The sequence below is a fragment of the Electrona antarctica genome (genome assembly GCF_951216825.1).
Source record: "Electrona antarctica genome assembly, chromosome: 11".
NCBI lineage: Eukaryota > Metazoa > Chordata > Actinopteri > Myctophiformes > Myctophidae > Electrona > Electrona antarctica.
Genome location: NC_136792.1, coordinates 51,709,094 through 51,720,393, shown reverse-complemented (window position 1 = coordinate 51,720,393; position 11,300 = coordinate 51,709,094). Strand labels below are relative to the sequence as shown.

Genomic DNA, 11,300 nt, shown 5'->3' with positions numbered 1-11,300 from the left:
ATATGATTACAGCTCACATTTCATTCATTTATTTTTTTGAAAATTGATTTTTAATCGATACATATCGTCGGGATATAATATCGATATATCGCGATATACGATATGCCTACCATCCGCACATCCAACTTGTGCAGACCAGATCCATCCAATGTTTATAGTCTCAAATCAGAAGAAGTAGGTCGGGAGTGGCTTGTTGTCGGTATCAGCCGGTAACACGCGGGAGTCTATCTCTCTCTGCGTCGTCCTCAGACGAGCCCTCCATCGGCGTCTCCAGTCATCTCGGTTCTCCATACATCTGGCCAGCTCATTTGTGCTTTCTGCGCCAGCATCTTTCTTTAGTACGTCCACGTAGGTTTAGGTGTGAGACGTCCTCTCGATCGATGCCTGTGTGTTGGTTCCAACAGTACAAGCTTTTTTGTCCAGGAGTTCTTGGTGTTGGTGGGCATGGCCAGCTAGTTTCATCCTCCTTACTGCTATCTTCTCTGATCCCTGTTACAATAAGCTCCCAGTACTTCCCGCACGACTTGCTGCACCAAGCCATGCTACTTATTCGCTGAGTTGGCGGTGCCCGGGATCGAACCCATGAACTTGCGGTCCAAAGGCGAGAGCTCTACTGACTGAGCTACCCTGCATTTCAACCATCAATACCACACACTTGGTATTGAAAAGAAACGGCCGTGGCCACAGGCCAATGTCAACTATGTCCATTTATGATTCTGACATAAAGGACTTACATACAAGATGATACAAGTTTAACATATGAGGCAGCAGTGGATCAGCAGTAGAGTGGCCGGTAGAGCGGCCGGTTGTTCGATCCCTGTGGGTTAGCGTCGAAGTGTCCTTGAGCAAGACTCTGAACGCCTAATTGCTCCCGATGTGCAGGTTGGTGCCTTGCATGGTTTCCTCCACCATCGGTGTGTGAATGTGTGTGAATGACTGAATGTAATGTACAAAATTACAAATCTATGTAAACGCTTTGGATAAAAGCGCTATATAAATTCACCATTTACCACATTTATTGACTCATCATTTCATTTCATGGTTCATGCTGGATAGATGCTTTTGTATTTATTCATATTTATATACTGAAGTATACACTTTAAACTGTTAAGTGGTGTATTTGTGTGCAATGTTTTATTTGCATGTGTATGTATACGTATACAGTAGTCCCTCCTCCAAAATGAGAGGGGGGGGCTGGCTATCCTTTCAATAAATTCTGACCAAGGGTCCAAGTTGAAACGTATTGGTTCAGACACCGTTCAGACATCGGTACCATTTTAAAGGTATTGTTTTTGCACCAGTATAACAGGGAAAAAGATTCAAATCCATTCCCAAGTGACAGTAGCTGATAGTCGGGGTTCCCTGCAAGGACAGTCTAACACGCACGCACTCACACTCTCTCTCTCTGCTACTCAGTGAGGTCCAGTGGGGGCCTCTTGTAGCGATACTAATATCTCTGCGTGGATAATTAGTCTCATCCCTCTCAGTATTCGATTTTTTTCTGCAATGTCCCGCCCCCAAATTTGCATACTGGGCCCTGGTTGGTTCCAGAGCCGTAGAAGAGAGTCGCGACACGCTTTGATCTCGCCGCAAAGCGGGGTGGTAAATGGTAAATGGTGCATTTATATAGCGCCTTTATCCAAGGCGCTTTACATAGATTGTGCATTACATTCACCCATTCACACACACATTCATACACCGATTGCGGCGGAAGCCATGCAAGGTACCAACCAGCACATCGGGAGCAATTTGGGGTTCAGTGTCTTGCCCAAGGACACTTCGACATGTAGCCAGGAGGAGCCGGGATTCGAACCGCCGACCCATGGATCGTTGGACGACCTGCTCTACCTCCTGAGCCACAGTCGCCGGGGTGCTATTGGTCTATAGTTCCAAACATTGGAACTATCCCATTGAGATAGAATGAGCACTTTCCGCATTCCATTGTTACAATGGGAGTCAACGCTAGTGTCGTCAATCACGTTGGTTGGTTCTTCTAGCCTGGTTCCAGACGAATCCGGTTGGCTCGTCACCACTTCGTGTCCTTCGAAGTCCTCCCCCACAATTGAGAGGGGCCAGACTCAATCTGCCTCATGGGGGCAATATGCATTGCAAAGGCAGAAGAAGGCTGTTATGGCTGCACCAGGCTATAGTCCAGTGGTTCAAGGCCAGTGTGTCTGAGCACAGCGTTAACGGCAGGGATGAGACGTGTGCTGTAGGTCAGCAGTCGGCCGTCGTACACCAGCTGGTCTGCTGTTAAATGTCTCTGCACTGGAGCTCTGGAGAGGAGGAGAGAAGAGAGAGAACATGCTGTTAAATGTCTCTGCACTGGAGCTCTGGAGAGGAGGAGAGAAGAGAGAGAACATGCTGTTAAATGCCTCTGCACTGGAGAGGAGAGGAGAAGAGAGAGAACATGCTGTTAAATGCCTCTGCACTGGAGCTATGGAGAGGAGGAGAGAAGAGAGAGAACATGCTGTTAAATGTCTCTGCACTGGAGCTCTGGAGAGGAGAGGAGAAGAGAGAGAACATGCTGTTAAATGTCTCTGCACTGGAGCTCTGGAGAGGAGGAGAGAAGAGAGAGAACATGCTGTTAAATGCCTCTGCACTGGAGCTCTGGAGAGGAGGAGAGAAGAGAGAGAACATGCTGTTAAATGTCTCTGCACTGGAGCTCTGGAGAGGAGGAGAGAAGAGAGAGAACATGCTGTTAAATGCCTCTGCACTGGAGCTCTGGAGAGGAGGAGAGAAGAGAGAGAACATGCTGTTAAATGTCTCTGCACTGGAGCTCTGGAGAGGAGAGGAGAAGAGAGAGAACATGCTGTTAAATGTCTCTGCACTGGAGCTCTGGAGAGGAGGAGAGAAGAGAGAGAACATATTCAACCAGTGGTCCTTGAGGAGGTTCCAGGTGGTCCCCAGCTGGAACCTCGTAGCGCGCCACTTACGAGCTTGTAGGTCTGCTATTTTTGAAAAATTGTGAAAATATTTATTTCAGAAAACTGGAGGATTTAGAAGATTTTTTTTACATTTCTAGGTCAGGCCTAAATGGGTTAATGGAGCATTGATAACAAAACGAACCCTTTAACTCTTTAACTTTAAATCTTTAACTCTCGAGAGTGTAAAATGAATCCAAACGGACCCTTACTGGTCCGTTTGGTTTCATCTTACACTCACCTGGGGACGGTGCGTCCTCACCTGGGGACGGTGCGTCCTCACCTGGTGTGGTACATCCTGGCCAGGGCGTTGTCGACCCAGACGCAGCCCTTCCTGGAGTCCAGCAGTCCGTGGACGCTGGTGCTGACCACGGCCCGCGGGTCGACGATGATCTTGAAGTTGGCGAAGGGCTGGTCGTTGGGCTCGTAGAGCAGGTGGGACAGGATGTTGACCCCGGGCACTCCCCGCCACCGGGGGCAGCAACGCGGAGGTGGGGAGGAGGAGGAGGTGGGAGGAGGAGTCGATGAGGAGGCGACGGTGACGGCCGTGGAAAACACGTAGTTCTGGAACATGTAGCCGACGTCTCTGCCGTACTGCAGCTCTAGCAGTGGGAGGAGCTCTGGCCAGCTGGTGGTGATAAACATAGTTAACCGTCTGCCCGCCAGGATTAATTAATCTGTCTATCGCGCATTGCCAAGGGTTTATCGCGCGCAACCCTTATTTTGAAGAGCCAAATATCCGTAACCGGATGTTACAATGACAAAATGCTGTGTGTGGTGTCTTGACCGGTTGTTGTTCTCTCGGTCGGTAGTGAAAAAACCCGACCGTGAGTATCGCGGCGCCTGCTGTCGGCCGTTGAAAAACCTTGTTTTCACCAGAAACGACATTCATTGCGCCGATTTGGAGATACAGGCCATTGAAAGCAGCACATAGAGTGCAAGTGGATGCCCGCGCATCTTCAATCAAAATGGCCACGGCCACTGTCCCACTGTTATGCTAACGAGCGGCAGCTAACGATTCGAATTCGAATTCGGATCAAAACATGCAGAATATAAACCCTGGAAAACGTAGCCTACGGTGCTGGCGGGCTCCGTGTTAAGAGATCAGTGGTGGAAGAACTAAGTAGGCTACATTTACTTAAATAAGTGCTAGAAAGCTAAATAAGTGCTAGAAAGTACTGTAGGCCTACTCGTTGCTATAGAGTGTTTGTTCAGTATCAGGAGTCTCCATGTCTCTCCAGCTCTATATTAACCCATTTTGGGCGGGAACCCCTTTTGGTGTTTTAAAGCATTATGTTATACTTTTAGCTATTGAAAAATAGCAGATCTACAAGCTGAGCTTGTAGGACTGCTATTTTTGAAAAATCGTGAAAATGTGCCTCCAATCTTTGAATATATATTATTACAGAGTGAACATTTTAACTCAAATCTTTGCTTCTGGGGAGGTCCCTGGAACAACATATTTTCAGATGGGGAGGCGGAGGCATATTACATATAATTGTTGGGGTCCTTGACATGGAATATTGAGCACCACTGATACAGAAACACAGGATTTTGAAGAAATTCTTTAAATTTCGACGTCAGGCCTAAATGACTTAAACAGAAAATGCATTTTCAGGTCGGGATACCAATTTTATCCAATCAGGATAGAGAATGCAGTCGGTATACAGATTAAACAAGTGGAATTGTGTGAGTGAAGAAATGAGCAGACAAAATTGGAACTGCAACGCTATAAAAATTAAGATGATACATACTTTCTCCTGATTGGCTGAAATGTTGTCACCTACCTGAAAATGTATTTTCTGTTTATTAAAGAGCTGGAGAGACAGGCAGACCCATGTTACTGAACAAACACTCTATAGCAATGATTCACAATATAGTGATTTAACCTTTTATTAAATATTTTTAGTTAAAACAAAGCGTATTTTGTTTTTGTTAAAGAAAAACTAATTTTTGTTTTAACCAAAAAATATCACTTAGGCCTACTTACGTACTTTAGTACTGTATTAATTACAGTTTTGAGGTGCTTTACTTGAGTATTTCCAATTTCCAGTACTTTCACTTCTACTCCACTACATCTCGAATCCAAATATTGTACTTTTACTTCACTACAATTATTTGAAAACTTTAGTTTACTAACTAAAGCCTACTTGGTATATTTGGATTATTATTACAAAACATACATTCCACACACCACTTCAGCCCTATACACATTCCGGCCATTATAACTCATTTCAACATATAGAACTCATTAGAATTTGGGGGATTTTCCATTCTGAGATTTCAACACACATAATTCACAGACATACACCACCAAGATACCCATGTGTGAACGAAGTCCACACCCACAACACCAGAGGGAGTTCAACCAACCATGTGGAACCCAGATTCGGCACAAACAGGGGACTAAATTAATTTCGCTCCTATGCCACCAAAATGTGGAACGCCCATCCCTTGACTCCTTCAAAACTGCTCTCAAAGGGCACCTGACCTACGGACGGCTGCAATTCGAAACTGGCCCCCGTAAAATCTGAATCCCCCCCACCCCTTTTTCCCTTCACTGTATATGTTTTCTTTTCCCTTTTTACCTCCTTTATGATGATGTTTTCCTGTTTTTTGGCTATATAGAAGTGTATATTTGTATGTCTCTAAATGTTATGATGAATTGAACATGGTGGACCCTCTTGTAAACAAGTGTAGTGCTTTATTGGTCGTCCACTCACAGTTGACAGTTTTTGTATTGAGTTGTGCTTGAAATGTACTGTAATTCTGCAAACTGTTAATAAATACTTCAATCAATCAATCAATCAATCACAAAAAACGACTCAAGAAAGTCTTGTGTCAGATTTTTGCCTCTTCACAATAATGTTACACTCCTGAGTCAAGGGCGACACCAAGTGGTTATATTCGGTATTTGCGGTCCAAATGTGGTCAACCTCATCGATGGCTCTCACCCAATTAATTAATAATATCTCCTTAGCTCGCGACAATAAAGAAGTTACACTTGGTGTGTTTGTGGATTTATCGAAGGCATTCGACACGGTCAATCACAACATTTTGATACAGAAACTCTCACATTACGGTTTAAATGGAATATCCTTGTCTTGGTTCCGGAGTTACCTGTCAGCAAGAAATCAGTTTGTAATGTGGAATAACATCTCCTCATCCAACAGATTGATTTCTTGTGGTGTGCTCCAGGGGTCAATACTTGGTCCCCTATTATTTCTCATTTATATAAATGACCTATATTTGACTTCTCCCAAAGCTTTTTTTATTTTATTTGCGGATGACTCCAACATCTTTTTATCTGGAAAAGACAAACAGAGCCTAATACTGGAAATTAACCAGGAGTTGAGCAAGATCGACACCTGGTTCAAGGCAAATAAGTTATCTCTGAATGTAAAGAAAAGCTCTTACATGATGTTTTTGCCCCATATATCACCCAGTTATAAGTACCCTTCCCAGTATCCAGATTGATAATAACAAACTAGAAAGGGTTACCGCTACAAAATGTCTTGGAGTAATCATCGATGACAAACTAACCTGGAAAAATCACATATCACTCATCTGTAATAAAGTAAGTAAGAATATTGGAGTCATTCGAAGAATGCGCCACCTTTTGACAAGAAAAATCCTTATTCATTTATATTATACTATGATTTATCCATATATCTCATATTGTAATATTGTGTGGGCTAGTAATTTCAAATCTAATCTTAATGGTATTTTTCTGTTACAAAAACGTTTTATCAAAATGATTACTTTTTCTAGCAGACTCACCAGTTCCACTCCTCTGTTTAAGTGTCTGACAATTCTTCCCATCTTTGAATTAAATAACTTTCAAATGTGCTCTTTTATATACCAATCCATTCACAAAGCACTCCCAGCTTGTTTTCAAAATGTTTTCCAGTTCAACAATGAAATCCACAATCATTACACCAGATCAGCAAATGATCTTCATTCCGTTTTCTTCAGGACTACATCCGCCCAATTCACCATTAAGTACAGAGGACCTCATTTTTGGAACAAATTACCGCCTCACATCAGAGACTGTACTAGCATGAGTTCTTTCAACAAACAATTACAGCAGTTTTTATTATCAAGCTTGGGCAACACGCCCTAGTCACCCTGCTCTTTATTTATCATTATTAATTACATATTCCTATTAAGCTTGGGCAACATGCCCTAGTCACCCTGATCTTTATTATAATTATTAATGTTACTACCTGTTTCATTTCTTGTTATTGTTATTGTTAATATTATTATTATTGATATTATTGTTAATATTATTATTAATATTATTAATATCATCATTATGTATTTTCATTAATGTTTTAATTTTATTATAACTAGCTTAAGCTCCCTTGGCAGCTTTAAGGAAGGCCACTCGATAAGCCCTTCTGGGTTTTTTTGGTCCTTCCGGCACATTTTCTTTTCTGATTTTTTATTTTTATTTTTTCATACAAATGTATTTCATTCCATTTGTAATTTCCTTTGTTTTTCTTTTAATGTACATTACGTGCAAATAAAAACTAAAACTAAACTAAACTTGCTGGTTTTGTGCTCCTAACTGAGAAACTGGAAGTAGCGATTCCATTTACTTTCATCATAACAAAATCACACTTTTTACACATTAAATCATTTAAACAAAAGCAGATTATTCAAAGCACCACAACCGCCAGTAGGCGGAATAGGAAAAATCACACTTGTGTGAAGTGAGGGGCGCTCTTTATCATCATACATCACATTCCATGCTCAGCCAATCAAATCATTTCCATCGTGCAAAGCTGGGCATAGTTGGGGCTAGCGCCTCTCAAAAACGACATTTCATACCAGGACTGTTGTTTGAGGACCCTGCAATGCATGGCTATTGAAACCAAGTCTATGGGGAGCACTCTTACGTAAATCGTTTGCCAGCCGAGTCTATGGAATTTGTATCTGTGGCCGATACAAATTCAGTTTGCATCCCTCACTTCACACAAGTGTGATTTTTTTCCCTTTTTACTGCGTGGATCGTAAGAGGTGCCGAGAAGAGGGGCTCTCTCTCTCTCTCTCTCTGTGTGTGTGTGTGTGTGTGTGTGTGTGTGTGTGTGTGTGTGTGTGTGTGTGTGTGTTTGTGTGAGTAGTGAGTGAGTGAGTGAGTGAGTGAGTGAGTGAGTGCGTGCGTGCGTGCGTGCGTGCGTGCGTGCGTGCGTGCGTGCGTGCGTGCGTGCGTGCGTGCGTGCGTGCGTCTAATCTTATAGCTTCACTGATAAGCGCCAATTTCAAGTATACGATGACAGTAGGCGAAGGAAGTACCTAAAAACTTTAGAATGGGAAGTCGTCATATAATATATGACGACTTCGCCAACTATATTATAGTTGGTGTATAGTTGGCAGTGGAGTCAGGCTGACACCACGCCCAAATATGTAGTCATACGTGATGTCATATCATATACACGTCATAGATGACTGACATCACAGACTGGCCACATGAAAGGACCCTTAGATAGTTTACTCGTTTAACAAACGACCATGCACCTGCCGCCAATGTTGTCTCAAGTACACAATGTCAAACGAGGTAGGTGCATTGTTGCTGTGTTTCTCTGTCTTATGGGGAGTGATTGAAAAGTCCGAAAGTGATCGTTGTTTGGACCAAAGTAAGCTTCCGGAAGGAACTGAAGTCGAGCACAGTCAGGTGAATTATTTCCCCGGTATTTTCAGAAGGCACATACAACACAACTCTGTTGCAAGTCCTTCGTTATGCACAGCTATAGATTTTCATGTTCAGTATAGTAGTGAGACTGCCTCGTTAAAACAGTGCGTCGCTTTTTCTACACATGTTATAGAGATTAGGGTGTTTAGGTATAGGACTCACGGTTTTGTACTTTGTTTTTGACAACTTTTGTGTTCAAAGCAGGCGGCTTCCCGTTTGACGGAATGGAGCCTCGCCGTGGTGGGATCGTGAAAGCTTTCCCTAACGTTAAAAGAGCCAGACTGACCGAGAATAAGGATGTGACGAAATCGGACGAAACTCGTGTCACGGTGGGCAACATTTTTAGCAGTATGACGGTACATATCCTCCCTGCCGGCATAGGGAACGCCAGATGTCAGATCTTTCAAAGACTGATCCGGCAGAACGGAGGACGTACTGAAAGTTTGACGTCTTCTAGCGTCACTCACGTAATCGTAGACGACGGTATGGACCGCGACAGGGCCCTCCGCATACTGAAATGGGACAAGACGGCGCCACCCGCGGTTCAACTGGTGAAGTGCACCTGGCTGAGCGCGTGCATCGCAGAGAAACGGCTGCTCGGCGTAGCGGACTACAGTCTGATCTCTCCGTCGTGCGGGGACGACCGTGAAACACACAGAGGGGATGGAGAAGAGGACTTGTTCAGCGACTCTCCTGCCACACAGGACGCCGCGGAGCCACTGTTGGATCGAGCGGAACCAGAGGAAAGCACGGAATTGCAGGTCTCGGACGACGAAGAGCAGTTGAGTGAAGAAGACGGGGTCTCGCAGGTTGACCTGATTGCTCTGATGACCGACCAGCGCTCCAAAGAGGAGACCCCCGGACCCGGTCTCTATCCCGGTCCCGTGTCCGGCAAGTGGGTCTGCTGCCGGTCCTCTCGGTCCAAAAACAATAATAACCACAACAAGCACATCACAGATAAACTAGAAGTATTGGCCAAAGCTTACGCAAACCGAGGGGACACGTGGAGGGCGCTTGGGATACTCTAAAGCCGTCAGCGCACTCGAGGCTCATCACAAGCTCATCGCGTCACGTCGGGAGGCTCGTCAAATCCCGGGAATCGGGAAGAAAATGGCCGACAAAGTCGCCGAGATCGCGGAGAGCGGTCATCTCCGCAGGCTGGATCACATCGGGGAAGCCGCGGCCGTTCTTGAACTTTTCACCAACGTCTGGGGCGCGGGAGCCGAGACGGCGCGGCTGTGGTATCAGCAGGGGTTTCGGACTTTGGAAGATGTCCGCACGAAGGCTAACCCGAGCAACGCTCAGAGGATCGGACTCGAGCACTACGACGACTTCCTGGATCGCATGCCGCGGGAAGAAGCGGCCTCCATCGAGGCGGTGGTGAGGGAGGCTGCCCTGGCCGCGGACCCGGGCCTGCTGGTCGTAGCGTGCGGTTCGTACCGCCGCCGGAAGGCCACGTGCGGAGACGTCGACGTCCTCATCTCTCACCCCGACGGCGAGTCACACGAGGGGATCTTGCGCAAAGTGCCACACGCTCTCCGTCAGAGCGGATTCCTGACGGACGACCTGGCGGGTGGCGAGGAGAACGGCGGGGATCGGAGGAAGTACATGGGCGTGTGCCGCTTGCCGGGAGCCGACGACCGCCGCCATCGCAGGATCGACATCATCGCGGTGCCCTACGACCAGCTGGCGTGTTCGCTCGTGTCTTTCACCGGCTCGGCGCACTTCAACCGCTCCATGAGGGCCCTGGCCAAGACGAAGTCCATGAGCCTATCGGAGCGTTCGCTCAACAAGGACGTGTTGCGTCGAGGTACTGTGAAGATATATGACGGCACTCCACTTCCTACGCCTACGGAAAAGGATGTTTTTTTCCTTTTGGGCATTCCGTTCCGTGAACCTCATGAAAGGGACTGGTGATTTGAAATGATAAATGGTGCATTTATATAGCGCCTTTAACCAAAGCATGCACTTTACATATAGGTTGTGCATAACATTCACACACCCATTCACACACCGATTGCGGAGGAAACCATGCAAGGCACCAACCTGCACATCGGGAGCAATTAGGGGGTTCAGAGGGGTTTAGTTTGACACTAACTCTGGGGGAGCCCACAGGGATCGAACTGGGAACCTTGCAGTTCATCCTAGCCCTGAGCCACTGGCGCCCCTGTTATGCAGATGTCTTATTGTTGGGGCATGTTGATGTTCTCATGTCCGTGAACAGCTAGATGACGTCTTGCATTGTCATTACTGTCATTACTACAATGAAAATAAACTTGTGACATCACGCCTCGTGTCATCACGCCTTGTGAGTGACACATCATGCCACCATATATGGCCATCTCCATATATGAAGATCACAACACTGACCTCATCAAACCCTGGATAACCATACATGGAGAAGACAGGATCATCTGGATCGCCGGGACCTCAAACCCTGAGATCTCCGTATATGGAGGTGACCTGTTTTGACATTCCATATGTTGATCCTTCCCCATACCACCTATCCTTCCTGTTCTGACATCCCATATGTTGACCTGACCTCATCAAACCCTGTACACTCAAGATACGCTCCATATATGGCCAGTACAGAATTCATTCCATATGTTGATCTGACCCCCCCTCCCATGCCAAAGCGCCAGCAGTCTGCCGTCACCCATGCGGATGGGTGTGCGCGACCT

The 11,300-nt window shown here is 45.7% G+C and overlaps 1 protein-coding gene and 1 pseudogene across 2 annotated transcripts in view; one reads left to right on the top strand and one right to left on the bottom strand.

Annotated features, from left to right (window-relative positions):
* Positions 1-2,128: 2,128 nt before the first annotated feature.
* The window catches only part of LOC306932953 (uncharacterized protein), a gene marked incomplete at both ends in the record, with an annotated part of 24,119 nt that continues 14,947 nt past the window's right edge, over positions 2,129-11,300 (bottom strand). Inside the window, 2 exons of the mRNA XM_079514925.1 lie at positions 2,129-2,276; positions 3,208-3,552. Coding sequence (XP_079371051.1) covers positions 2,129-2,276; positions 3,208-3,552 — 493 coding nt within the window. The remainder of the gene's footprint in view (positions 2,277-3,207; positions 3,553-11,300) is intronic.
* LOC306931957 (DNA polymerase lambda-like) lies at positions 8,844-10,536 on the top strand (annotated as a pseudogene). The gene has a single exon. The product of its transcript is annotated as a DNA polymerase lambda-like (transcript).